The sequence below is a fragment of the Daphnia pulicaria genome, chromosome 11, assembly GCF_021234035.1.
Source record: "Daphnia pulicaria isolate SC F1-1A chromosome 11, SC_F0-13Bv2, whole genome shotgun sequence".
Taxonomy (NCBI): Eukaryota; Metazoa; Arthropoda; class Branchiopoda; order Diplostraca; family Daphniidae; genus Daphnia; species Daphnia pulicaria.
The window spans coordinates 3,998,690-4,026,493 of NC_060923.1; the positions used below are offsets into that span (position 1 = coordinate 3,998,690).

The following is a 27,804-nucleotide window of genomic DNA, read 5'->3' on the forward strand; positions in this document are numbered from 1 at the left end:
CATCACTTTCGTCTTCTGCTAGTGCATACGTTGTTCATTCAAAACGAAACGTAAGTTCAAAACATCCAACTGAAGTTGTACGTTGTATCGAAAGTTTCCTTCCAACGTTCGTGTGTGAATAATGGACAAATTATTTGCCATTTGTATTTTCATTTCCTGCTTTTGTGCAAAACTTAATGCCGGCGAGGATGCGGTACCGCCAATAATGTCTGAGGTCAATGCAAAATCAGAAGAGCACAAATTTATTCCAACAAACGAATGGCAAGTTATCCCCGAAGGTAATATTTAGTTTCGCAACGTTGAAATTATGATTGCATGTACATTTTTTCTTTCTTAAACCAAGGCCAGGGAATACCTCGAGGCTTGCATGTCAGAATTGACATGCAAACTGGGCTGAAGGAAGCCAAATTGCTAGAAGAAGAAAATGATGAAACAACTGCAAACACATCATCAGCTTTAATCAGCACAGGTGCTGTTGAAGATGGAGAAGAAGTCGAAGCTGAGCTTAATCATTCGGAAATAAAGGAAGCATTAAAGAAGATCAAGAATGATGCTAAAGATACGAGTGAGGAGAAGACTGGAGGAAGTTTTCGTACTTACGATCAGATTAAAGAAGAGATGAAACAAGTTGAGCAAAGCATCAAAACAGAATATGAAATTGTGAAAGAACTTGTTGCCAAGTACAAGAGCCTTGAAGATGATTCAGAGCGTCAATACATTCTGAATGATCTGGAATTTTACGTCCACCAGTATGACAATGCGCAGGATTTTGTGAAAATGGGTGGTTTCAAAGATGTTGTACTCCCTGCATTAAATTCAACCAGCAAAGACCTAAGGAGTTCTGCAGCATTCCTGCTAGGTAAAAACAATGCAATTAAATCAGAGTATACGTTTATGCCAAAAGAGAAACCTCTTCTAACTCTGATTTTATTTTCTCAGGTTCTGCTTGCCAAAGCAATCCAAAAGCACAAATTGCTGCAATCGAAATTGGTTCGCTGCCTCATTTGATCCGACTCGTTTCTTTAGATCTGAATCCCGAAGTTCGCAATCGCGCATTGTAAGAGACCCATTAATTTTTGTTCGAATTTAGTCATCAAAACCAAATGGTGACCTAAAAAGAAATATTTTCGAACACTAATTTCAGGTACGCGATTTCCAGTATTGTTCGTAATTTCCCGTTGGCCCAAAAAGCTCTCGTTCAGCATGGAGGAATGACAGCCTTCGCCGATATCTTTCTCACGGATTCGGCCAACCTGATCAAACTGCAACTGAAAATAGTTACACTGCTGGGAGACATCATTTTGGAGAAGGACATGGCAGCCCAGCGTTTACGAGACCACCAGACGGACGAGTCGAGTGAAAGTACCAGCAGCGATGCTGAGAAGGACATGCTGGTCGAAAAACTGCGTCAATACGAAGCTGCCGGCGTCGAGAAAGTGCTAGTCGAGCAAAGCTTTTGTCGTCTTTTACCTCGACTTTTGAAGAGCATTCGCAAAGAAGATGACAAGCAAACTCGCCGCGAAGATATGAGCTCCGTCCAAGGCCGTCCATTCAGAGAAGAACACGACGTGGTCGAAAAGGTCCTTCAAGCAATGCTGATTCTAACGCGATCATGCAAGACGGAATTTCAATCTTTCCGCAGTCAAATACAAACCTTGGGGGAAAGGTGGGAATCGTTCCCAAGTTTTATTAACAATTTCTAGTTGTGAGAAGAAAAGTTAACGTCCAGATTTCTCTTTTTTTTTCTTGTTTAATTACCAGGTACCACAAGTTGAAAAGTCTGGAAGAGGCCGACGTGAGTTCCAAGGCGGACCAAGACTCGATTGATTTATATTATAGCAAAATTCACGACATGTGTCAGAAGCTATGGGCGGAACTCGAGCTGGAGAGAGATGAACTTTAAAAAGATTTCAATTGTTGTATTTTTGTTTCTAAATTAAATTGTAATAAAGGCAGACTTGTTTTTCCTTTTTACGTAAACACGACTCCTCGATTCGTGTGTGAATTTGTTTCCTCTAAAAATGCAATTTGTTTTTTCATCTCGTCGTCCATTTTATACATGCACAATTGCACACTCACTCACACACAAGGAAAAAAAAACAGGCACGCTCTGTAAAATTAAATTTTTCGTAACGAGTCGGTAGGGGAAAGATGAGGGGAGGGAAAAAACTGGGAACATGATAAAATGTTTCTCTATGTCTATCATCTGTCACTGTACACTCACACAAGGCCCCTGATTAATAAAGTGGCGGCTGGCGGCTCTGCTGTCGTCATTTGCGAATGCTTGTGCGAGTGAAACGGAAAAAGTTGGGCAAACCCCTCATGGAGCCCCAGCTGGGCAACGATCCCGACGACGTTGAAGTGCTAGACGACCTGGACCGGGTGTTGGGCGGCGACGGTGGCGACGGAGGCGGGTGCATGGCCGTTTGACTTGGTAGCCTCGAGCTGCTTTTATAGCCGTTATCCAGCCTGAAGTCACGAGCAATTAAAATCAATTCAATTCAAGAGGGGAAACCAGAAAAGGAAAAAAAAAAGAGAACGGAACGTTCGACTTTTACCACCGGAAAAAAACAAAACAAAAAAATACCGTACCCGTCCACGATTCCACCAGCCGTCGATCGGTTGTGAGATAAACTAAAGACCTCGTGCACGGTTGGTCTCCTGCTGTATGACTTTTGTGGCTCTTCTGTCAAAAGCCGAAAAACAAGTAATCCCGGTTAAGTCAATTGAACCGTGAACGAGAAGACGACGAGCCATGAACAACACAATACAACAACAAGAGGAGGACACACGAAATAATTGATCTCAAAGAAGAAGAAGAAGTAGAAGAAGAAGAAACGCAGATGTCGAACGTACCGAAAAGTGGAATATCTTCGTAGAGCGAACCGGTTCGAGGAGCCCACCGGCTGTTTGGAGAACCGTTGGTCGGCTGAGGCGAATGAATAACCATTTGACTGCGAGATACTTTCGGGCCCCATCTGGAATCCAGTCAAACGAATAATCCGATTAGTTTTTTATCTCAACAACACCAACACAAGACAATCGCCAGCCAACGGCGGCCAGCTGAAAAAAGAGAACTAATCATGATTTATGATTCGGTTAAATTATTGCTTACGCGCTGGCGTCAACGATGCGCTGACTCAGGGCCGAAATGAAATGAGCGTCGGAGCACCGGAACTCGACTCGCTTTTCCTCGTCGTCGTCATCCATGGCGGTGAGGACAACCTCGCCGCGCTCCTCGGCCATGGTCGCGCCCTGATTGTCAAAGAGAAATTGAAAACATGTGTTTCCGGAAGCGGTAAGTAAGGAAGAGAGGGAGAGGAGTGTAGGCAGCACGTGGCGGCAGGAGCAAACAGACGCACATGCAGTATATAAGCTGATTATTACTTGGCCAAGCGAGACGGAGAGAAGAGGGCTGCGATTCTTGTCTTGTCGGTGCTCTTTCTTCTTCCAGAGAGCCAAGTTGAATCCGCCCAGAGCGGCCCACACGGGCGGCGGATCCGATTTGCTCGACTTGCCGCTTTGATTGGTGCTGGGTGGAGACTTGAGCGTGACACTGGCCGTCTGCTCTAGAGACAGGCACTCTGGTTCAGCGGCAAGCCGGCAGCAGAAATGATCAAACAGAGGCAACTGGTGACAGGGATTCTCCAAATTCTCAAGCACCAGATCGTGAGACTTGACGGAATCGTGGACCTCGTCCAGGCCCAGCGTTACAGTCGCCACCAGATCGAATTTCGGCCCACTAGAGATTTCGAAAGAAATGAGAAAGCGTTAGCCTCAATCAACGTCAAAGCGACCGCAATGAATCCAGACGAGAAGAAAACAAAATCAAGAGAAGAGGAAGGAAGTGAACGAACAGAAAAACAACATTAATTGATAACCAAATATTTACATGGCGTCGTTTTTGAGCCCGTGAGGATCTTTCAGCGTGGCAGATAATTTGCGGCCGAGCGTCCGGGAAATGGACGAGTGCAGCGACTTTTGCAGCTTGCGGGGTGTTGACGCAATAGACAAATCATCCTGCAGCATGCACGAATACACTTCCAACTTCATTTTGAAGTCCGGCTGGGCAGACGTGCTGTTTGAATCAACACCAACGTTAACAAAATATTCAAATCAATTCCGCACGGGCAAAAAAAAATAAAATATGGAAATTTCATTAAAAACTCACAAGACGAGGGCGTCTGGAAAGGTGATGTCAGTTGCGGAGCGGTCGACGGGCGTGATGAGCGACGTGTCCATCACTTCAGTGCCGACTTTGGCCAGGCAGAAAACGGCAAAGCGTCGATAGTCGCCGCGATTCTTGAAGTGATCCGTGTCTTTCCACATGAGCGGGAAGCGTAAATCCGTCAAACCCAGTCGAGCCGGGCAAGCCGATTTCCTACACAAACACAATCCGTATCCATCAAAAATAAAATAAAATAAAATAAAATAAAATGTTCTTATCAAAATAGATGTTTTGTTTTCTTTCTTCCGGCTGACAACATTTTCTGCCGTCTGTGACGTCACGCGCGGCTATTAATACACGCGAAATCTACGTACACACGAATGACAGGCGAAAGAGAAAATGTGTTGCGAGTTGGCGGGGAGGGTCCGTTATTTTTAGTTCGCTATAGAAACAAAAGTTCAAATTGCCGCTATATACACCACCCACTTTGAGAGTTTATTTATCTCTTCTTTTGGCTGTTGTCTTAAAACGAAATAATAAAAGAATAAAAACGAAAAATCGACCAGGCTCTGCAAACTGCAACACTAAAAAGATATCTAACAATTGGGCACAATTTCTCGGCTCCACCACACCCGCACAACTCCCCTCGTCACCTAATTGGTTACGTCCTTATTTTTCGCCGGCCCAGTAGTGGGAGAGAGACTGGGAGAAGAGCCCAGCAATGATTAGAAATGTCACACATACCTCGAGCGGGATGACGACGTTGCCGTGACAATCGACGCTGGCGGCGGCTTGGACTGCAACAAATCGCGTTTTCGAGACTGCAGTTCCGTCATGTAGACATTCATACGCTCGTTGGACGTGTGCAACGTCTTGGCCGCTTCCAGGGCCTGACTGGGATGTTGGCAAGCGGCCAGCAGCTTTGTCGTTCCTTCGCGAATGCGAATTTCAACATCAATCTTCTGCTCCAGATCGTATTCCTGCGTTAAAGAGAAACAACAACAACATCATCATCATCATCATTCCAAACATTTGCACAGCTCCTCTCAGAACCCCCCCCCCCCCGGCCCTCCAGATGCCAGTGAACGGAATACAAAACAAACTAGAAAACAATTGAATCGGGTTCTGCGCTAATTTCTAGAGTTGTTCTGATTATTGTTAGTTTTTAAGCTTTTGGATAAGAATGGACGACAACCAAAATGAATGGCGGAATTCTTTTTGGTTTTTAGTCTTAACGCGTGGGAAGTGGAAAGAAAAACAGGAACGAAAAGGAGGCGGGTGAAGTGTGTGTGGGGGATGGTGGTTTTAGTAGTAGGAAGACGGCGCCCAAATGATGGGAAGATGACGTGACAGGTTTTTATACCTTTACGGTATCAAAAGTTCAAACTGACAAGTCTCTAGTGGCTGGTAGTGGTGCGAACGAGTCGAGCCACTCCCAAAGTCAGTCAAGTGAAAAAAGGAAAAAAAGAATTCAAATTAAATTTAAAAAAAAAAACGAGATAAGCTTTTTTTCTACCGACTCGTTTCTGCTATCAAACAAAACATTTCCCGATCAAAGACTAAGAAAAAAAGAAGTCGTATGCGCTAGGACAAACGCACCGAGCGTTTGCCCTTCAAACCTAATCATTCTACAGTCCATCTGTAGAGTAGTTTGAGTTCATTCTGCACACCTGTCACGTCAACTCGTTGGGACTGATGGCGACCGTCATGAAAATGGTCGCATTTTTTTCTTTTTGTTTTATTCGGGAGAAAAAAGGCGAGGTCGAATTAACTCGAATATTCGGCTCACGATCACGGTCTTCTCGTTCACATTTTTCTCGTCAAAGGCCACCTTTGCACACACACACACACAAGTTTGTAACTCGTTTCTCAAAGTCATTCGTTTACACACATAAACCAGCGGAGGGAAAAAAAGAGAAAAAAACACGGTTCGCCTGCAGCGGGTCGGTCTTTTTCTCTCTCACGTAAAAATTTCGGGAGAGAGAAAGAGAACCCCCCACACAACCTCAAATGGCACACATGCATATACATTATGCACAGAATCCGTTTAAGGAAACGGAGCTGGGAAATTCCAGACTGGCAAAATAAAAAAAAAAGAAAATTTGTTTTCCCATTTCACCAAAATTATGATCTAACCTTCATATGACTGGCGATTTGTCGAATGTAGTACAAATCTAGGTCGTGCGTTAGCGAACCGAAATGAGATGACGATTCAGGGATGATGGACTGATGGAGGTGGTGGTGGTTAGCCAGGTTATTGCTGCGCTGAACCTGCTGGTTCGACATGAACAACATTGGCAAACTCCGACGACTTGACTTTCTGGCACTAGCCATTTTTGTTTTGTTTTGTACAAATTTTTCCGTTTGTTTTACTTTTCTCAAATGAAATCTTTTGCTATTGCGTTATCCGTTTTGTTTTGACAAGAATTGAAATAGGCACGGCACGGCGAATCACAAAATCAACACGAATTCGAGTCGTCTACCACTGAGTGACTTGGCGGCAAGAGACTTGGCAGCCACGAGCACGTCCATCTTCGACACGGGCTCGTCGAGCACTGCCAAAAGAATTGGAAAGAGGCTACCCCCGTCGTTCACGGACGGCGTAGAGAGAGAGAACTGAACCGAACCGAACCCGAACAACCCACAGGCTAGGAGGATAAGAACCAACACAAACTGTACACACAGGAGGAGCACCACCAGCAACAACAACAGAGTGTGTTATTTCTTCTTCTTCTTCTTGCCTTTTTGCTATAAGCACACAACAACAATTCTTCTTCCGACGACGACTCGAGTCACGCACTGCTGGCCAGTTAAAGAGGGAAGAAAACTCAAAAACCGGTTTCCCCTACGTTTCAATTCCAGATGCTTTGATTTTTTCGATTCTTCTTCCTTCTTCCACTTTTTGTGAAATGTTTTCTTTTTTCGATTTCTCTGAGACTGCGGCACCAAGCGATTTCAGGAAATAGAAAACTGTCTGTTTGTCTGTCTGCGCGTGAAAAAGGACCGAGAAGAGAGTTAGAGGAACAGAAAGAAAGAAGCCAATTAACGTGCCGCGGTCGTGACGGCCGACGATTTAAGAGAAGACGTAATCGCAAAGTTCTGGCAGCTGGCACGGTGGCACTAGCAGCAGCAGTGGACTAGGAGCAGAGCAGCGTAGAAACGTGAGGTGGATAGGTGGTGGGGGTATATATACCTTTTTTTTTCCCTTACCATCACGTTACATACGTCGAATACCTAGTAGTGGGGGGAAACTGGTAAGTTACGAAATAACAAGGGAAGAAGAAGAAAAAAAAAGGTATTTTATATCTATTTTTTCGGGGCTGAATGGCTGGCGGCGGCGACGTCGTTGGGAGGGAGGAGTGTAAAGAAGGTCTCTTTAACCACACTATATTTCCCTTGGGGCCCTTTTTGTATCCTTCCTTCTACCCTCCCTGTCAGCCGTTCACTTTCGTTCGTGAAATACGGAGGGAGGGAGTCGTGAACCAACTAAATCAACATTGGGTTTAGAGAGTTTTTAACCAAATTTTATTTTATTTTATTTTTTTTTAGAAAAGGGGGGCGCTAGAAAATAAGATAATCCCATGGCAGATGAGAGCGTCACGGGGGGAGAATCGTAAATTAAATAGTCAACTGTTTAAATCGTATTTCTTCTGAATTTGTTTTTTAACTCTCCTTTCGGCATTTTCTTTCTTGGCCGATGCCTTCTAGATTTTGACGCAGCATGTTTTGTGAGCAAGAGTATAAATATAAATGATAATATACGAAGGCGACGCACGCGAGAGAATAAAACAGCCACCGAGACCCTTCTTTTTTCGCCCTGAATCCCGAACAACTTGGAAGCGGCAGCAAACAACAACAACAACAACACGCAGCAGCCAAAAGAGCAGTTGGAAAAACGTAACAGCCGCCGCCGGTGCCGCCAGGGTGACGAAGATGCCAGTTGTGTTTTATTCTATTCTTTTTTCTTCTTTCCAGTGGCTTCTTCTATAACCATTGGGGTCCTATCTCCCGGCAGTCGGCACACACACACACTCTCACGATATCTTTGAGCAAAAGTCAAGACTGAAAGCTTTCCTCCTCCTCCTACTTCCCAGTCAAACACAAAAAAAGTTTTTCCTTAACAGCACAACCTCCCCAAGAAAAGAAGAAGAAACAAGTTATTTCCATTTTTGTGCTATAATTGAAACGACAAAGATCATCAATCTCTTTTATCCACCTTTTTTATATCCATTGTTTTTCCTCCCGTCTCTTTTTTTCTTTTAACCTTTGTCAAGATCCGGTGGTCAAATGAGCCATTGACAAAAAAACAAGTTGCGTCACGAGAGATCAACATCATGTGTCTATAACGACCGAAAGTCAGTTGACTCATTTCCGGTTGATTAAAAACAAATATATAAGAAACGGGGAAACAGCTGGCCCAAGAAGAATAACAATGAGTGGTCAGTAATGTATGCATGAAGAAATCCCCCAAACCAAAAAGTTTTTGATGACGTTAACACCAGAAGAATCTCATTTTTATTTCTTTATTATTTCCCCCCTGAAAAGTCTTAATCTGGGAAAAAATATCTTCAGTCTCAGACTTTCTATTCCATTTTGGCCAGGGTTAGTTGCGTGTGTATCTATACTCTATAGTAAAAATAACTCGGGTTGATACTAAAAATAAAAATTGACACACTACCGCCGTTGGTGGTCTCTCTCTCTCTCTCTCTTTTGCTCTCGGCTGTGCTTCTCGCATGTTTTTCCAAGTTCAGTCTCTCTCAAAAGTCCTAATTCCGTGAGAAAAAAAAAACTTTAAATCTACACACACACACGGGCGTTACGTATTGTAAAGATTCTGTGTGTCGACTCGGGAGGAAGAAAAAGCAAAAGAGGTATTCCTGGTATCTTGGCATACAGCTAAGAAGAGACCCTCGTTAAATACATTTTTCTTCTTCTCCCGTCTTATTCCTTTAATCTTAACAAAGTCTTCAAAATTCTTCAATTTATTTGATTCCCTCCTTTTGTCCAAGTTATTCATAGAAGAAGAAGAAGAAGAAAAAAAAAGTGGAATCCCAAAAGGAGAAGAAGAAGAAGAAAGTCATTATGGGTTTAGAATGTTCCAAGACCCTTGGTTGCTTCCTTCTGTAAGTACTAGCACATCATCGATCGTGTGCGGATAGTCAGGATCTTAACACATGAAACAGGAAACCCCCCCCCCCCTTTACTACTACACCCACTGTATACCCCCAACACTTCACACACTTGTGGACTCTGTGTGTTTTGTTTCTTAACTTTCCCCCCGGCGCGTTAGCACGTCCACCAGGCCCAGCCGCCCAGCAGAAGATTCTATCCAGATGTTTTGTGAGTACGCCTAACGCCTAGAAGAGAGCCCTACCCACCAGAGAAGAAAAAGAAGAAGAAAATCAAATAGGGAAAATGGAAAAGGCCGAGGACATCCCGCGGCCAGAATTTCAATATTTGTCGCATCCATAATCTCTTTTCTCCCATCTCTCTTCTTTCATTCTCCTCTCACCGTGCTCTGTCTAGATAGGGACATATACGGCCTAAGTGAAATTCAGACAGTTTTCTCGGGAGAAAGAGAGAGAGAGAGGGACCATCTTCGTTTTCTCATTTGAATATGCAAATCGCTATATAGGCGTATCTAGTGATATTCTCGTTAAGAGAAACGTGAAGTCAAGAAAGAAAAAAACCTCAGAAAGAAAAGAGACACCCACAGTTTTCTCCGCTATTCTCTCGCAGCAAGTCAAGCGGACACAAAAAATTTCCCCCCTTCGCTATTCATAAATCACTCGTCCGGCGCACAGTGTACACAGCAGAGTCGGTGCTGGTCAGGAGGAGGCCCCGAACGGCATTTTTCCTCCGCCAACACACACACACAGATGTGTAGGCAATTTCTCTCTCAGCTACGCTGCGATCGAATGGTCGATTGTCGTCTCTTCTTCTTTTCCCCGTGTGTAGAGAGAACCCTGAACCCCCGAACGGGTTCGACACTTTTGGCAGCTGTCCAGAAATCATAAAATCAAAAAGTTAAAAAAAAAAAAAAAACTAAAACAGGGATAGAGTGAACGCCACGCACAGATGTTGGACGGGGTTATTGGAAGGAGGTCGATACATTAAAAAAAGAAAAAAAAAAGATGAAAAAAGGGGAAAATCCATCTGCTGTTTTGTTTTTTGGACCGCCCCGAAACCAGGGGCGTCTACTCACATTGGCGTGTGTGGCCCTGTATCATCAGCTGGGACATGATAAACGCGCTTCGTTATACAACACACACACACAGAGAGAGATAGCCTTTACACATAACAACACGCAGACATTTTCTAATTCAAGCGGAACGAACAACGCACCCATGTCGTCCCTATAGCCTCTTGTATACGATGGAAATTGCACCGCGCTGTGTGTAAGCTCTACAAGGATTCTGTTGTTGTTGTTTTCTGGGAGGGCTGGGCTCTCAGCTGGGCATCTCGGCCCTTTCGCTTTTTAGTTTTTATTGCCTACCTTAGTTACAAGTTGGGGCGGTCGTCTATTCGGTCGTTTGGGGTTCACGGCAAAGAAGCTATGCTCCTCCTTGGAGGCAACTTGGATTGCTGGTGGCCGGTCATCTTGCAAGATGTTAAACAGGGACCTACTGCGATGGTGGAGCGACTGATATGGCGGCCGGACCAAATCCAGTTGACTTTGATGATTTTTCATCAGCAGCAAATCGATGGAAACGCGCAACCTGCCGGCCCAGTAGAGGCGCTGGGCTTCGAAATTGGAATCAAACTGATAGAGAACCACTTGGCCGCCAATGTCCGTCGAAGACGAAAAAGAAGAAGGCCCCGAATTGAGTAGCATCTCTGGCTATCGCGATGGACGCAACACGACTGAGGCTAACCCCCTACACTGGAACATAAAGTAGAAGAAGAAGAAGAAAAAAGACGGTCACAAGGGCCGGAAACCCAAGAGCAACAACCAAGAAACATTGGCAGAGGAGCTAGTCTTCCGAAACCGTTCTGAATACGATACTCGCTCGAGTGGCTTCTTGGCGTTCAAATTAAAAAGGGAGAGTTGAGGGGCCTCGGAAAAAAAAACGGAGTTTAGACGGACATTTTCAGCCTTTTTTTCTCTCTATGATTATGTCCGTTGGTGTTTATTCATTTCACTTTTAACTTTTTTTCTTTTTTCGTTTGAAAAAAAAGAGCAAAAGCGACAAAGAAAAACAGTTATCGTTTTAAAAGTTTAAACTGTTTTCTTTCTTTTTTTTTCGAGGGGAGTGAGTGCATCCTCCCTTTTTCTCTGTGTGGTTGTGTAACCGCGACAGGCCATGAACGCTATCGGGCCCTGTCAACATGGTTGTCCGAACCGGGCGGTTAAAACAAAAGAAATAAATAAAAATCAAAGGGGAGAAAAGGAAACAAAAGAGAAAATCGGGAGTGTTGGGGACGACGAGCTGACTGCTGATAAAGGAGTTTTGTCGGTCGAAAGGTTTGCCCAAATAATGTGGTGGTGTGTCTGTCTGTCGAGCGCTCGTTCGTTTACTACTACTACTACGCCAGACCTGTGGCAGAGCCAGGGGAAAATGCGCGTTCAAGACGTATATATTTAGAATTGAAACATTTTGTTTGGTTGCGTGCCTCACGACAGGCCAACGATCAGATTACGATTGTGTGAACAGGTTCTTCGACTCCCGAGAACGAAAAAAGAAAAGAAAAGACAGTCCGGTAAACGACCCCATCAGTAGTTAAAAATAGAGACGGGGTATTTGCATGGGCCAGGTTGGAGTCCCCATTTTGCTGGCTGGTTTGACAAGCTGAGGACGGTTATTACATGGCTCAGTAGTTGTCAAAATGATTCAATAAGCCTGACTGGTACCCCGTAATCAACAAGACACAAAAGTGCATGTGCCCTGGCAATGATTCCTACAATTTCAAGAAAAAATTAAAGCCAGTCTGCACTGGATAACTTTGGGTAAGCTGATAAACAATCATCACATTTCGAGTGAGGTGACTTATCTAAACAGTTATCGTCATCTGAGCACTTGACATGAACTTGTCTGAAAGGACTCATTGGCCGGGGTGAACCCAAAGTGGCTAGATATAAAACCAGAGATAAGATTTGGTGACTGTGTTTCTTATTCTGGGCCAACGGCAAGGCTTCCCATGTTTGATAAGTGAGGTCGTCAAAGTGTTACTTTAAATCAAAAGTAATGTGGTCTACTGTGTTTCCCTCAGAGAGTTTGGAATGGAAAAAAGTAAAAGGTCCCAGACTTCCTTTAAATGACGCAAGAAACCACAAAGACCACAAAGGCTTTTATCGTTTTCCTGTGTGCACTCCTGCACATAGTCATTGGCATGCCAGCATGCATGTAAATACATATGGAGCAGACCAGTAAAACGTTTGATATTTACCTTGGTTCTGAGGAAGCGTGCAGAATCACGACGCCTAAGAGAAGCCTTGAAGTTGGAAACATGTTTCAAATAGATGGGGCTCTGGTGTTCGACAGTTTCGGCTTTGCTCTGCTTTCGCGGCCCCATTTCGGGAAGAAAATATTTAAGACAAACAAATAGAGATGGTCAAGGCAGCACACCTGATCTGTGGTTGGTGAGGGGGGCAAAAAAAAACGGTTATTTTTCAAAAAGATTCCAATGACATTCCCGAGTATTCAAGTAAGAGCATGGTTGCCAAATCTTATCCAAATACGTGTGTAACCGCATGAAGGTCTTCCACCTAATTGGGCTAGAGAATTGGACATGGACACATAAAATTTCCCCCACTGCCATTGCCTTTTGCCTCATTATATACGCACAACGCACAATTCCTTGTGTTCGTTTACGAATATACCTCGCTTTTGTCTTGCTATGGAGTGTGACGATAAATATTTTTAGTGCTGTCAAGTGCCGTCTTCCAGAATTTTTACAGCACATTCGAAACGATCAATAAAATAAATTTTTATCGCCTTCGTGAGGCAATTTGCACTCCTTCAGCTTTTTTCGAGAATAATCAGACAGCTATTCAGATCGAATTTCTTCGGGATTTCCCAATTTCCCTAGATAACGAAATTATTTAAAAAAAAACGTGAATCAAATTCTTTAAATCTGAATTTCTCCATACGCTAGTGCCACCTAGGGGTCGTATTGCGCAACACATTTAAATGAACAAAACGCACAAGGCGGAACAAAACAAAAGTAAAAAATAAATAAAAATCGAGAACTTTCCGACACATTATTCTCAATGCCATCCACATTGCCACTTACTTAAGGAGGAGCCCCCGCAACGTCCTCGAAAAATTTGTTTACATTAATCGCTCAAACACACACAGTCACACACACACACAGTGCAATTTGAAATCAACAAAATTATACATCAAACAAATCACGCCAAAAGTCGATCGCGAGATTAGACGGTTGGCGCATCGCAAAAGTAGGCGTTGCCGGTGTATCCGCTTCGACGGTGTGTGTGTGTAAATAAACTGTACACACACACACACCCAAACTTAAATCCAGAAATAAATATACACCCAGAAATGTAGTGAGAAAAATGTCCTAGTCGAATTATTCGTCTAATTCTAGTTGAATTCGTTATCAGCGGGAGTGGGATTTTACATTTAGGAAAGTTTTGCTGAGATTTCACACGATCGGGCGGCAAAAGTTCATTGGCTCGTGATATCATCTCAGAGACTTGTCAGTTCCAGAATCCAGAGGACAGAATTCCTTATTGGAACGCGCGGTTTGCGGACGGCGTGGGACGTGCGACTGCTGGCGGATATCCCCCCCATGCAGCGTGCTGTGTGCAACACGGTCAAGGGAATATCCAATCTGTTAAACGAATGAAAGATTCAGCCGAGCAAAAGATCAACAGACGTGAAAGAGCGGGAGGGATGAAAATGGGAAAAAAAGAAGAAGATTCCAGACAGCGAAAAATGTCTGTGGTTTTTTAGCATCGACCATCAAACTGCACTTGAGATTTTCGGGACCAACAGTCGGCTGGAAGTAATAAGGCGTGCGAGAAGCTGAGAACTTGGACTACCGCAGATTGATTGCTAGTTTCGCTGCTCCCAACTTTCCATCATCCGTGAGTTAAATTTGAAAAAGTTGTTTCGTTTTTCAAATGTTCTTGATACCTGTCATTTCGAGATGCCAGTCGTTTGTTTGTTTGTTTTTTTTTTTTTTAAATTTGATCCCGTCATTTTTTTAACACAAGGGCGTGGAGGAGATCATCAACGTCTAATAACATCCGTCATGTGGAAATTGGCCATTATTTATTCGCTGGCCTTGCTGGTCATTGCGGCGAGCGTTGCTGAAGTGAAGGCTGACGAAACGGTTGATGAAACGGACCTTGACGACGAAGCCATGGGCGACTGCGGCATTTGCCGCAAAGAGGAATGTCCGCCAGCCTCCGATTGCCGGGCCGGCCTGGTCCTGGATCGCTGCGGATGCTGCAACGTCTGCGGACGCATCGAAGGCGAAAAGTGCGACAACTACACTCTGCCCTTGCAGTACAAGGATCGCTACGGATTCTGCGGCGACAATATGGCCTGCCTGTTGCGCAACGATATGGAAGACTTGGTCCGTATTTTTTAATTCAATTTCGAATTCATTCCAACCACCCGCAATCGAATGGTTACATCAGCGCTATTTTGATTTAAAGAAATTCATAAAGGCTCTAAATATTCTGGCGCTATAACTTTGCCATTTACGGGAGTGTTTTGATTTATTGAACGATTGAAACCCGATCTTTTTATTGTTTCATCCTAGCGCGATCGATATGGGCGCTCTTATCCAGCATTGCAGTCAAATAACATCAAATTCAAATCTAGTTTGAAGGTTCTAAGCTTTTTTTCGGGTTATTTCCTTTTTCGTCGCGGTTTAAAAGGAATTTCACGATTGTTTCAAATCTAATTTGGTTATCGCTCGTTTTGTTCGTGACAAGTCTCTCGTCCGACATTTTAAATTTCGTTGTGGCCATGGCGAAGTTTTCCGTATCATTGAAACATTTAAATCTCAAGCGTCAGTTGAGTCCCTGAGGCCGGTCTGAACCAGTTAAAACAAACAAGTAGATAGATAGACTACACTAATACAGTAATAATCTGTGTACGTAATCGCCATTTCAACCTTGATGTGTCCTCTTGTTGCCTGGCGGTCATTACGAATTCTTTTACCATTCTCAATTGCGTATTGCAAAAGGAAAAGAAAAATGGCCATGAAACATTTCCAGTTTTCCTAGAAAATAAAAAATAATTCATCAGGGTTAAATATAACGACGGCCACTGATTGACTTTTATACATTATCCCTCTTATTTCTGTTGCTGTCGGGATTACGAAATATGTTTCCTTTGGGAATTTATCTTTTCAAAATTTATTTCTTTTTTTATTTTCTGGGTCACTAAAAGGACATTAACGAAGCGCTGTGTTATTGCAAGAAACCGGGGGCGGTCTGCGGGACGGATCTACGAACTTACGCCTCCGTTTGCAAACTGCGCCAAGAGGCCATCCAGCGGGGGGACGACGACCTCGCCGTCAGAGATTGGGGGCCCTGCGAAACTCGTAATCCCAAACCCACTTGAATGGGGAAAACAAGGTTCAAATTTGTGTTGTTTTAATTCATTCATTTTGTTTTGTTTTAATTTGGAGTATAGACCCCGTCATTTCGTCGGCGCCGGAAAACGTGACGGCCAACATTCACGACGATTTGGCGCTGAGTTGCGAAGCCAGAGGCTATCCGATTCCTAGCCTGATTTGGGAATTTGAATCGGCCGCCACCGGAAAGAAAACGAAATTGCCCGGTAAATATTCGAAAGTTTTAAATAATTGGGGTTTTGAAGCGGGATCAGTTTTCATTCGTTATTTCCGGAAGGGGACGATCAAATGATCGCTTTACAAGTTCGCGGGGGACCCGAACCTTACATGATCTCCTCCTGGATCCAGATCCTTCGGGTGCGCTCCACCGACGCCGGCATCTTCAGCTGTACCGTAGTCAGTAAGAAGGGCATCGTTCGTGCCGAAGGCACCGTCACCGTTGCCAAGGTAAACAAAAAAACATGCATATGACGTAAGCCTCATTATAAATTAATTCAATTTAGTTTTTTTTCTTTTTTCTTTCTACTGGAAATGTCAAAAGTATTTTAAATTTTTCTATTTTTCCAATGAAGCGAGTGAAAATTAAGTCATCACAGACTAAACCCCCGACGCCTACGACTCCGGTTCCGGTCCTTCTTCCTTTGCCGCCATCTACCACCAGTACCGCCAGCCATAACAACAACCAAAACGGACCCAAATTCAACGGCCCCAGAAGGAGTAACAACAACAACAGGAGCCGAGCGCCACGCAAACAACCCGTTTACGAACCGTCAGGATAAAATCAGCCAAAACCAACAAATAACAAAAGGTCGACTCTCTTTTATTTATAGAAAAAATTGCGTCACTTAATAAAAGAACCGTCATATGCAACGTTATTATAAACAAGGACGTCATGCTGTGTCTAGTCGGCTGTACGTCATTTTATATTTTCCGCCTACGCCATTTTCAATCGGCCGGGAAAAAATGTCCTGAAAAGGTTCAAGCGCCCGCTATAAAGTTTCGAGAGTTTGATAGGATTGGAAATGCTGTTGATGGCATTCCGTCTCTTCCGCGCTGGATCGATAATCCAATTAATTCCGTGTCGGCAACCGCTGCTTACAGCCTCATTATTATACAGACTCTAGAAGAAACTGGGAGGCTTGATCTGGGTTTAATAATGCGTAATAAAAAATTTTCTAGTGGCTGTTATTATTTTTTTTTGTAAATATTTTGTCGGATTAGATTGTAATTCCACTCTTATACGCTAGATGCCATCGTGATTGTCTTTTTCACCTGAATTGTTTGAGACACGGGCCTCACCTTTTTAGTCATATATCGCATAGTCGACTAATCAAGTCTGAATAACGGGAGTCGGAACCTTCTATAAATTGATCAGAGAAATGTCGAATCGTTTGATAATCGAATTGACAATCTTTTTTCGTTTAAAAAATAAAACAGGGACAGGATATGAATCTAGTTGGCGATTCTTCCAGTCTGGGACACACAAGAGTGGCATCGATCGAAGCAATTAAATGTTAACACACCAAAATTTTTTTTTAAATGTTTGAACTCTATATAATCTTATTGAATAACAGCTTTATTCCTCCTTCTTCTTCTTTCCCTTGTTGAGTGACTTTGAAATTCGTTCTCCAAGTGGCTCCTCCTCATTATATTCCTCAGGAGAAATCTCCCCCAATCGATACACTACCCCCCAAAAATAAGAATTTCTCCCATTGAAACAAATGATTGAATTTTCTTCTTTTTTTTCCCACTGCTATATAACGCCGGTATGTTGATGCAATCAAATAATATACAAGAACAGAAAATATATTTCAGAGTTATACGATTTTATTTTGAACGTTGTTATACACGTCTCTCCCGATTAATCTTGTTATTCCGGTCCTTCCCAAATCTGCCCAGCCATCCGAAATGTACGATGCGAAAAAACTGCTGACATTATTGATTGAGCCGATTGGAGCTGCACGCCAGACCGGTCCTTGCGATCGTCTCCAAACTTTTTATGTATGATTGCACAAAATACAACATGAAGCGTTTGATCTCTCCCTCCCCCCCCCCTTTCACTTTTCGACGTCGTTATTTGCCGATGCCCAACTCAATATCAAACAACACGGCAATTATTTTATTTCGCCAAAATAACAGCCAAACCTTTTCCAACAGCCGACGAGTTTGCCGTAACACAAAGTCGAGGAACAACTTGGGTAGGTTCGATGTTTTTATATGTGTATATCTGCTTGACCGATCAACGATCGTCGCTGACGGTCGCTGACCTATATTGACAAACAAGGTAAAGGACCTACAGGACAAAGACTGAAATTTAAAATAAAATAAAAATAAAAATAAATAAAAAGGAACTTATTTTTTTAAAAATAGTCGACAGAGATAAAATGTGTTGGAAAGGGAAACGTTCAACCGTAGATACCTGACCTGACTTGGTCCCTGTCACGTGATGGCGACGTTGTTGTCACGTGGAATTGCCCCCAGGTTCTTTCTTGGTTATTATTACCTGGAAAAACCCCCAACAGCATCCACCGGGTGGTTGCAAATAGGTTGTTCCTCCCCTTCTTTTTTTTTAAATCGTTTTTTCTTTTACTAAGGGAAGAGAAAGGAAAAATTTAAGTTTTGTCTTTAAATACCAAATGACACATTCTATAATGGAGAAAGAGAATAGAAAAACCAATTTAGTCACTTGGCAGTTGTCGAGACTGAAAGACGTGCGCTCTTTCCTGTTTGTTTTTCGTTACATAACCCCCCCTTCACCTTTTTTTTACCCAAGTTCCCCGCTCTCTGTCCCGACGTGAAAGTCGGTCAGAATATTCATCTGTCTAATCGACATTTTTAACTTAATCCAATCTGTAACAATGGCTTCTATGAGCTCGGCTTGGCGATTTGGTGACAAAGTGATCGGCCAGAAATTAGCGACGAAAACGCGTTTGCCCGTCTATCGAAATGTCAGGACTCAGTTGGGTGAGTAAACAAATTTGGTTTTATTTTATTGATTTTTTCTGAATATCAACTGGTATTGAAAAGGTGGGCGGATGCCTGGCGTGTTGAGTGGCGTCTACCGGCCATCGGCGTCGGGACGCTACAATTTGAGAGAGCCGACCGTTGGCCGCATTGGAGCTACGAGGAATCTCTCGACGATGAGCAACTTTGAACGATTTCCATTCAAAGTAAAAATAGACCTTTTTTATTCAGTTAAATTTATTATAAATGTTCATTTTTAAAAAATACCTGATTTATTTTTAAATCCAATTAGAAAAAGTCGTTTAGTGAGAGACCCATTCACGTATCGTTGGAACGGTCGTTGAAATCTCCGTTCGCATTGCGCAGTCAATTGAGAAACGCCAAACGAGTTGTCATCAAGTTGGGTGAGTGAAAATCACTTTCGTCACTCTTTACGACATTTTAACATATGTTGAGTTGATGAAATAAAGGGTCGGCTGTCATCACGCGGGAGGACGAATGCGGTCTGGCACTGGGCCGATTGGCGTCCATCGTCGAACAGGTGGCCGAGCTGCAGAACGAAGGCCGTGAATGTCTGATGGTGACGTCTGGCGCTGTCGCCTTTGGCAAACAGAAATTGGCTCACGAGCAGACGCTTTCCATGTCGATGAGAGAAACTCTCCACCAGCGTGACCGGGTACATTGCCAAATCATTTTAAAGTAACCTGTTGAATGACAAATTAATTGTTGAATTGTAAATGTATGCAGCAACAAAGTAGCGCCAAAACGTCGTTTGTCATCGAGCCCAGGGCTGCGGCCGCTGTGGGCCAGTCTGGATTGATGAGCCTCTACGACGCCATGTTTTCCCAGTACGGCGTGAAGATCGCCCAGGTGCTGGTGACGAAACCGGATTTCTACAACGAGGAGACTCGACGCCACTTGGCCAGCACCGTCTCGGAGCTCATCAGCCTCAACATTGTGCCCATCATCAACACAAACGACGCGGTTTCCCCTCCGCCACTGGCAGACGAAGACTTGGCTGGGGTACAAGTGAATTATTCTTTAACCAACGTCGTGAATTTCTCGTGAATATGAATGGGCTAAATGGTTTTCATTTTACTCCAGGTGATTAGCATCAAGGATAATGACAGTTTGGCCGCCCGGCTGGCGGCCGAAGTGCAAGCGGATCTGTTGATTCTCATGTCGGATGTGGATGGCATTTACACCTGTCCGCCGTCGGAGGAAGGTGCTAGACTCATCAACACTTACAGCCCCCAACACGCCGTCAGCATCCAGTACGGCAAGAAATCTCGGGTCGGATTAGGCGGAATGGATTCCAAAGTAACACAATTTTATTCAACTCCCAAATTGTCAACATTTTCAAATTTGAATTTTTAATTTTATCAAAGGTGCGATCGGCTTGCTGGGCGCTGGAAAAGGGCATTTCGGTCGTCATTTGCAACGGAATGGCCGAGAACGCTGTGCGCAATATCATCGCCGGCCGTAAACTGGGCACGTTCTTCACCGACTATAAGAACGGCGGAGTCAGCATCGAAAGTGCCGCCGAACACGGTAAGATGTGATGACACTTAAAATCCATCATGTTTTTTGGGGGGTCGTGCAAAGTACTATATAGTATAGCTCTGGATAAGATTGGGTTACCGCCTGATCGCGTGTCCATCACCGAGACGATCCATCAAAGTTTTTGTCGGCCAAAGTTATTGGGTACGAACAAGATCCGGTTATTTCTTTATTTCTTATTATTTTGTGGGTCATTTCGAGCTCGACTAGTTCCGGCCCTAGTTTGATGTTTCCATCATCCACATTTTCCTTTTGCTCTGATATTATTATTAACGTCGATAAGTTGCTGGCCATCTCTCTCTCTCTTGGTTCTGTATAGAATGACACGCATGAGGGGAAAGTTTCGTATCATCTGGCGTCTACCAATCAAGTCCCAAAAGACGAGCTTAACTTTTGTGAGTAGCTATTTTTTATCTTTCGTCGGGAGATATGAAATATCATCGGGGTTGGGTTGGTAGAGCGGTCGGGAATCTTATTCGTTTTGAAATGTCGACCGGTGCAAGTACGTAATCAAGTTGTTGGGTTACTGTCGTTGCTGGGTTGCAGAATGTCGTTAGAAATTTTAGACCGGTCCGGTTTTGACTGGCAATTTTGATGGCCGACCGTCCGCATTGTTTTCCACTGAAATTCGTTGATTAAAACTTTGGTGTTTTACCAGACGAAACTCCTATGTGTTGGGCATTTGGTTATTTTATAGTTTCACTTCCGCTTGATGTTTTGAATCATTTCCCCCCCATTTGAATTGGTTGGGAATAGTTCAAGTTTGAAGCTATTTCTCTTTGGGGCAGTCTTTTATGTCCAAAGAGCTTAGAGCTTGATTTATTTGTTTACTGCATCCACCTTATATGTATGTATTCCCATCCGAGTGTAATATGTCTGACCTTCTGGCCACCATGGGGGGGGGGGGGAGAGCTTGAGCGCTTACCGGAAACTTTGGTGCGTGTCCGCTATAATGAAATTCCTTGCTCATATATGAGCTGGCCAACGCGTTTTCCATGGCTCAGGTGGCTCAAGTCTTGTCGGCGGATCACTTCCTACCTCTTCTCCCCCCCACCCTACACCTTTTGTGTCAAGCTCAGACTATCGATCGTAATTTACTACGCAATAACCAAGTCGTCTGCGACGGTTATTAGCCTCAACTTAAACCTTGTTTTTGTGTGTGATTCAATCAATCACTCAATTAGGAAATTTGTCTTTGGCCAGTGGATATTAAACGACAATTTCAGTTGATTGCATCAGGTGTAATTGATTGTCTTCTATTATAAGTCGTGTGTGCGCTATTATTAATTTAAAGTTGGTCGATTTTGACAATAGCTCGCGATGGTGGCCGCCAGCTGCAGAGCCTGACGGGCCATCAGCGCTCTGACATCATTCAAAATTTGGCTGAGATGCTGCTGGAGCGGCAGCCGCAGATTTTGAAGGCCAACGCGGAAGATTTGAAGATTTTGAACGAGACGAGCACGACGAAGCACGGCGGCGTTGGTCCCTTGCGCGGCCGCCTCACTCTGACGCCGGCCAAATTGAAGAGTTTGAGCGACGGGCTGAAGCAGATCGCCGACAGCAGCCACGACATTGTCGGCCGCATCATGCGGCGCACTCTGCTGGCCACCGGACTCGAATTGACTCAGGTGACGGTTCCCATCGGCGTCCTGCTCGTCATCTTCGAGTCGCGACCAGACGTCCTACCTCAGGTGAATTTTTCTAACTCACAATCGAATGATTAGATTTTATATTACATTAGATTATTAATAATAATATAATAATTTTTATAGAATTAATATATTTTTTTACAAAATGTTGAAAATAGAAATTGAATTAGCGCGGGAAATTATTGCGCATTGTATTGATTGATTTATTTTTCATCTTCAAAGGTGGCGGCGCTGGCGATTGCGTCGGCTAATGGATTACTGCTGAAAGGCGGCAAGGAGGCGACCCATTCCAATCAAATCCTGATGGATGTCGTCCGTCAAGCTCTGGAAACGGCCGGTGTTCCGCAGGCCGTGTCCCTGGTAAAACTTCATTTATATCGCCATAATCCTTGAAATACTTTTTTGACAACAAAAGGAGACTCTTACTCTTTGACCTTATGTAACTCCATCCCTTTTTTATTTTTCTATTTATAAACTGGGTAAAAGATGAGTAGAAAAATGATTGATGGTAGTGGGAGAGTGGGTGGGTGGGTTTGTTATAAAAGTAAAGATGGCCAACATCCCAACGTTGATCAAAGTCATTTTTTTTTAAAGACATCTAAACTTCTAAAGGCTAGTAGCTTTTATAGTTCTCCCTTGATGGTTGGAAACTTTTGTGCTGGCTCGGTTGGGTGGACTATCTTTTAAAAAAAGTCCTTCTTCTCAATCATCTGTCAACTGTGAAATTGCATCAAAAAGTGTCTTGTGTGATTGATGTCTTCATCAAAGTATTGAGCGGACTGAACCCTTTTCTTTTCTTTCCCGCCAAAATTTGAAAATCGAAGATGGGATGTTTTTGAACAAAATTGGTATTGATTTTTGGTCATTTATTTGCGATGATTTTGTATTTTTTTTTTTAAAAGGTGTCGACTAGAGAAGAAATCAGCGACTTGTTGACGATGGACCAGTACATTGACTTGGTAATTCCTCGAGGATCGGGCGAGCTGGTGCGCTCTATCCAGCAGCAGAGCCGCAACATTCCGGTGCTGGGTCACGCCGAAGGCGTTTGCCACGTTTACGTCGACAGCGAAGCCGATCCAATTAGAGCCCTGAAAATAGGTATGTGCACATGCTCCAACGACGCCTACTGCTTTATTAACTTTTTAATTCTTTATTCAAAGCGCAAATTACGTCTACAACAAAAAAGAAATGAGAAAACTTATTAAATAGAGGCTGCTCTCGAGGGTATAGGAGAAGTCGTCTAAATATCGGGAATTCTCTAGTCTAGCGTGACTAAATCATTTGAATATTCAACAAAGGCGTGCGCTACTTCGACTAGTGAGGGGGTAGTAGGAGTCCAATCTGTTGGATGATTAGATTGTCTAGTTTGTAGGCGTCGGGGACTTTTGTGTGTGACAATTTGAAAATGATTTTCCCCGTCTTCCCTTGAACTGGGACGAACAATCAAATTTTGACTGGGCAAAGGGTAAACGGACTTTTATGTCAGAACTCTGTGGCCACCACAAGATGAGCAAAACTGTCTGGTTAAATGGGCGGGGTGGGTTTCCACTTTTGAGTGGATTGTTCAAGTTAGGCGGACAGATGAGCTTAATTTCCCTCGATTGGATTGCCCAAGATGAGACGGCTGTTATAACCTTGCACGTACACGCTATGAGCCCGTCTAATTTGTTTTTCATTCTTTATTCTTTTTGCCAATTTGGTGCACACGTGGAAATTGTTGATTAGTGAGGGACGCCAAATGCGACTACCCGTCGGCTTGCAATGCCATGGAAACTTTGCTGATTCACGAGGACCTGCTGGGCAACACGGGAGGCAATGGCACGTCGAGTTCCGGCACGTTCTTCTCGGAAGTCTGCACCATGCTCAAGAATGAAGGGGTAGGTGTATTGGGCAACGACATTGTCTGCTGCTGATGAAAACATAACTTGAATTGTCCATTTTCCATGTCCCCGCCCTTGTGCAGGTGAAGATTTTCGCCGGTCCGTCGCTGAGCAAACACCTGACGTTCGGTCCGCCACCGGCCAAATCGCTGCGCACGGAATACGGAAGCCTCGAGTGCACCATTGAAGTGGTCAAGGGACTGGACGAAGCCGTAGAGCACATCCATCGCTACGGAAGTTCTCACACTGAGACAATCGTCACGGAAAACCGTAAAATTCAAAAAATTTCAATTTCAAATTTCCCGCCAAAAAAATTTTTAAATTCAAATTTGTTTTTTCTCTGGATGCGCAGGAGAGAAAGCGGAACGATTCCTTCACGCGGTGGATAGTGCCTGCGTCTTCCACAATGCCAGCACGCGATTCGCCGATGGCTACCGCTTTGGATTGGGTAAAATAAAATTCCGCCATTTTGTGTTGTGATATTGGATGGAAATAATCCCCCGTCATTATCGTTTGATCATTTTCTTTTGATTATTTTTTGAAAGAGCTTTGGCTTTTGTTTCATCTTTTTAAAATTTCTTATTGATTTCCTAATGGCTTTGTGTGTTGCGCAATGATCAGGAGCCGAAGTGGGGATCAGCACGGGGCGGATTCACGCCCGCGGACCCGTGGGCGTCGAAGGTTTGCTCACGTCCAAGTGGATCCTACGCGGGTCGGGCGATGCGGCCTCCGATTTCGCTCCCAATTGCGGCAAAAGTTTCCTCCATCAATCGCTGCCACTCGATGCCTCCTCGGTGCCTGAACGTCGCCCCTACGCCGTCACGACAGACTCAGATCCCCGGGCCAATTGACGTCATCTCACCTCCAACAATTTTGTGCTTAACCGAAACTTTTCTTCATTTTTCCTTTCTTCCTTCTTCCGCGCCGGAAGAAGGACAAAGTTTTTGAGTTATTTTCTTCATCATCTTTTTTTGGCTGCAATTGTATACACCTGAATGGGCCGTTATCTCGGCGGACAACACACAAATTAAAAAGCACTATACGAATAAACATTTACAAACGAAAAAATCAATAAAGACTATTGACGTGATAACTGAAAATCTTATTTGATTAATTATTACTCCTGAGCTGGACAATGTATTTTTGTGAGCCAGAAGGAGAATCAGATATTTGGCTATAGCTCGGGTTTCTATTGAATGTTATCTCCCAAGTCCTTGTGCGTGTGTGTGTGTGTGTTTACCTTTGGCATATACACGCATCTATACTAAGTCCGGACTCTGAAAACCTTTTCTCGAGTTACAATTGCTTTGACGTCGGTCGAATCCCTTTGTAGAAACAAGGAGCCCGAAAATCAATTCGTTATTTCTCCTTTCAGTCTACTCTGCAGTAGGTTCTGTATGTGTACAAATCCCCCCCCCCCTTCTCCTTTTGTGTGCGATTGATATAAGATATCCGTTGATAGGGACGCTGCTGAATAAGCCGGGCGGGATTTTGTTGACATGTTCAAAAAAGAGAGTCGACCAAATTGGGGAAAAAAAAAGAACAGAGTTGGGAATAGAAGTAGGGCGAAAGATGATGATGTACAGTAGTAGTAGCGAATGTAGGTCGATTCGGTATAGGCCTGCAACCGGAGTAAAAGACGTAATCATTTTTAAAAAAACATGGAGGATAACAACAGAAAATGTCCCCCCGCATTTCTCTATGCCAGTCGAGCTGCTGGGCTGGATGGGTGGATGTGATTCGATTTGGGTATAGCCAAAATCAACGCACACGTCACACATAGAGGCAACTGCTGGGCCTCCATGCGGGCGGTATATAGATCTACTCTTATCTCTTTTTATTTTAGTTTTCGTGCAGAAAAAGCTTTCAATGGGATTCACATGGAGGCCTAATAGTGTCCCCACACAGTTCGATGGACTCTACGCCCCTATGTCATTGAAAGGGGTGGGCGGGCATTCATCCCAGGCTTCCAAACGTTCCCTACAGCATCTCTCTTTTTTAGATGTCTTTGTTACTTATTATAGTAGTCCTTATTACACCTTCATTTGACGTAATAGCGTACACACACGCCCAGCTCCCTTTTGGCTTCCAATATTTCGACGCAGTGTTATACAAAACGAATTAGGCAAATTCATTCAAAAGAGGCTTTTTGGGCAACGCAATTTAGTTTTCTAATTAGAAAAGGGAGGCGTGTGTCACTCTTAGAATAGTTTAGTATCAAATAATGTCGTCAGGCATTGTACATTTCAAGTCTACATAGAACAAGGGGGCAAGGAGTACAAGCCGTCGCTGTGATGACATAGAGATAGGGCTATCCGGGGCTATCCGTCCCGGCCCTTTTCATTTTCATCCCCTTTTGTCTTTCCCTGCAGCAGTTCCCAGCTCGAATTAATTGAAAAAGAAAAAGGAGATAGATGCGCATATTGAATTGTGCAAGTCGAATGTCAAACGAGAGCATAGCTGTGCGAGAATGTCTGAACGAGATCAGACAAAAGGATCGTTTTTACCAATAATCAGCACAAATCAAGTCTATATTACGTATAAAACATATCGCCAAACAAACAAAAAGTTTGTTGTTTGCGTGTGTGGCGGATCGGCGGCGGGGACCCGCCCTGAGTGATCGCAATATCTAGCGCCATCGATTGCTGATTACAACTCTTGCGGTAAACTATATAATCTTTTGATGATTTCATTAACAAATGAAGAAGGTCGGCACGTGGAGATGTTTCGTGAGGTCACTCTCGGGATTTCCGCGAATCGTTGGGTTTTCACCTATCGAAATAATGAATCAACCGGAATCAACTATTAGTCTCTTAAAAAATAAGAGAGAAAATAGGGGGGATTGAATTGCCATTCGCCCCATAGAAGCAAACAGTGGGACCCGTTCGGGGCATTCCGGCTCACTCCAGTTCACGTTTAATATGTAAACAGTCAAGTGGATGGGGTCTAGACTAGAGCAGAGTGCATCTATCCAAATATTAATATTTAAAATGTCTCCCCAAAAAAAAGAAAAGATAGGGGGAACTATAAAAAGACAATAATATCATATGTATTCAAGTACTGATTTTCATGTGACAAATATTTGATATTTCCATAGATAGATTGTCTCTCTCTTTTTCTATTTGTTTTCTTTCCAAAAATAGATAGACTACCTGTCGCATTTTTACGGAGCGTCTCCGGATAACTCTAGACTTGTATTTGGTATAATATAATAAGCTCTGACCTTTTTACTAAGTTTCCTTCCGTCCGACTTAATCGTTCATGTATAGAGAGAGACCGAAGGTATTAACCGAACTTCTATATAACAATCGCAACCAACAATATTAATAATTGGGCTCCCCGCATTAATATCAAACGTTGTAGATTGGACTACGAATGTTCGGCTCGGTCTTATTTTTTGACGTGGCCTTTTCTTTTGTTTTATCGATTCGTTTCCTTTTTCCTATATAGACACGTGTGAGGCCGCTCTCTCTTCCTATATTGGCCGTCGAGATCCCCCCTCCGACTGGGACCGTGCCAAATAAGTACGTGATGGATTAGTGTCTCTATTGTAAATTGTAATTAGAAAATGGGAAAATAAGCTTTTGATATTAGAGGCTCTGAGCTATATATATATGTTGTATACAGCGAGCAGTGGCCTGGGCCTGTGACGATCTGGCTTACGCATTCGTGTGTGTGCGTCTGTCTACTATTAATACCCCTGCGTACGATACCAATTTGACCGGGTCCTATTTTGCCCGGTCTCGTATTATTTAAGTACATATTACGTATACTATTAATTTGTACTGTGTATGTATGTATTATCATCAACACAACATTCAGGCTGTGTATTGTATTATATGAAATCTGCGACATGATAGGGAATTTCGCCGAGTCCGAATTCTAATTAATATCCGGTGCATGGCGCCATGGCTACCCTTTTCATCAGCGTTTCTCCAAAGTATCCTTTATATATATGTAGCCATCAGACATACACCTGCGAGTCGTTATACAGATATATACTCCCTTGTAGTATGTATTTTTATCT

The 27,804-nt window shown here is 43.5% G+C and overlaps 4 protein-coding genes across 7 annotated transcripts; 3 read left to right on the forward strand and 1 right to left on the reverse strand.

Moving 5' to 3' along the window:
* Positions 1 to 121: 121 nt before the first annotated feature.
* Positions 122 to 2,090, forward strand: LOC124315295 (nucleotide exchange factor SIL1-like). The gene is made up of 5 exons (XM_046780872.1): positions 122 to 278; positions 344 to 859; positions 940 to 1,057; positions 1,145 to 1,666; positions 1,762 to 2,090. The coding sequence occupies exons 1-5, from the start codon at positions 122 to 124 to the stop codon at positions 1,901 to 1,903; spliced, it is 1,455 nt and encodes a 484-aa protein (XP_046636828.1). The 3' UTR covers positions 1,904 to 2,090.
* Positions 1,905 to 12,936, reverse strand: LOC124315203 (rhotekin-like). 3 transcript variants are annotated; one of them, XM_046780713.1, is made up of 9 exons: positions 12,557 to 12,936; positions 4,913 to 5,148; positions 4,172 to 4,381; positions 3,893 to 4,078; positions 3,388 to 3,742; positions 3,116 to 3,255; positions 2,857 to 2,978; positions 2,593 to 2,686; positions 1,905 to 2,469 (listed from the first exon to the last, which is right to left on the reverse strand). In XM_046780713.1, exons 1-9 carry the CDS (start codon positions 12,680 to 12,682, stop codon positions 2,271 to 2,273), a joined length of 1,668 nt encoding a protein of 555 aa, XP_046636669.1. In that variant the 5' UTR covers positions 12,683 to 12,936; the 3' UTR covers positions 1,905 to 2,270. The 3 variants fall into 3 exon arrangements, with proteins under 3 accessions (XP_046636669.1, XP_046636667.1, XP_046636668.1); XM_046780711.1 differs by lacking the exon at positions 12,557 to 12,936 and adding an exon at positions 10,665 to 11,018; XM_046780712.1 differs by lacking the exon at positions 12,557 to 12,936 and adding an exon at positions 6,305 to 7,301.
* Positions 12,937 to 13,650: 714 nt separating this feature from the next.
* Positions 13,651 to 17,533, forward strand: LOC124315453 (insulin-like growth factor-binding protein-related protein 1). Its single transcript, XM_046781132.1, has 7 exons — positions 13,651 to 14,219; positions 14,349 to 14,713; positions 15,538 to 15,691; positions 15,784 to 15,930; positions 16,002 to 16,171; positions 16,297 to 16,532; positions 17,162 to 17,533. The coding sequence occupies exons 2-6, from the start codon at positions 14,387 to 14,389 to the stop codon at positions 16,501 to 16,503; spliced, it is 1,005 nt and encodes a 334-aa protein (XP_046637088.1). The 5' UTR covers positions 13,651 to 14,219; positions 14,349 to 14,386; the 3' UTR covers positions 16,504 to 16,532; positions 17,162 to 17,533.
* An 859-nt stretch (positions 17,534 to 18,392) lies between these two features.
* LOC124315148 (delta-1-pyrroline-5-carboxylate synthase-like) lies at positions 18,393 to 24,845 on the forward strand. 2 transcript variants are annotated; one of them, XM_046780608.1, is made up of 14 exons: positions 18,393 to 18,688; positions 18,752 to 18,894; positions 18,981 to 19,092; positions 19,159 to 19,364; positions 19,436 to 19,717; positions 19,793 to 20,008; positions 20,077 to 20,239; positions 21,563 to 21,939; positions 22,120 to 22,257; positions 22,800 to 22,995; positions 23,623 to 23,774; positions 23,861 to 24,047; positions 24,130 to 24,225; positions 24,399 to 24,845. In XM_046780608.1, the coding sequence occupies exons 1-14, from the start codon at positions 18,583 to 18,585 to the stop codon at positions 24,626 to 24,628; spliced, it is 2,604 nt and encodes an 867-aa protein (XP_046636564.1). In that variant the 5' UTR covers positions 18,393 to 18,582; the 3' UTR covers positions 24,629 to 24,845. The 2 variants fall into 2 exon arrangements, with proteins under 2 accessions (XP_046636564.1, XP_046636565.1); XM_046780609.1 differs by having other exon boundaries at positions 19,436 to 19,711.
* The last annotated feature ends 2,959 nt before the right edge of the window (positions 24,846 to 27,804 follow it).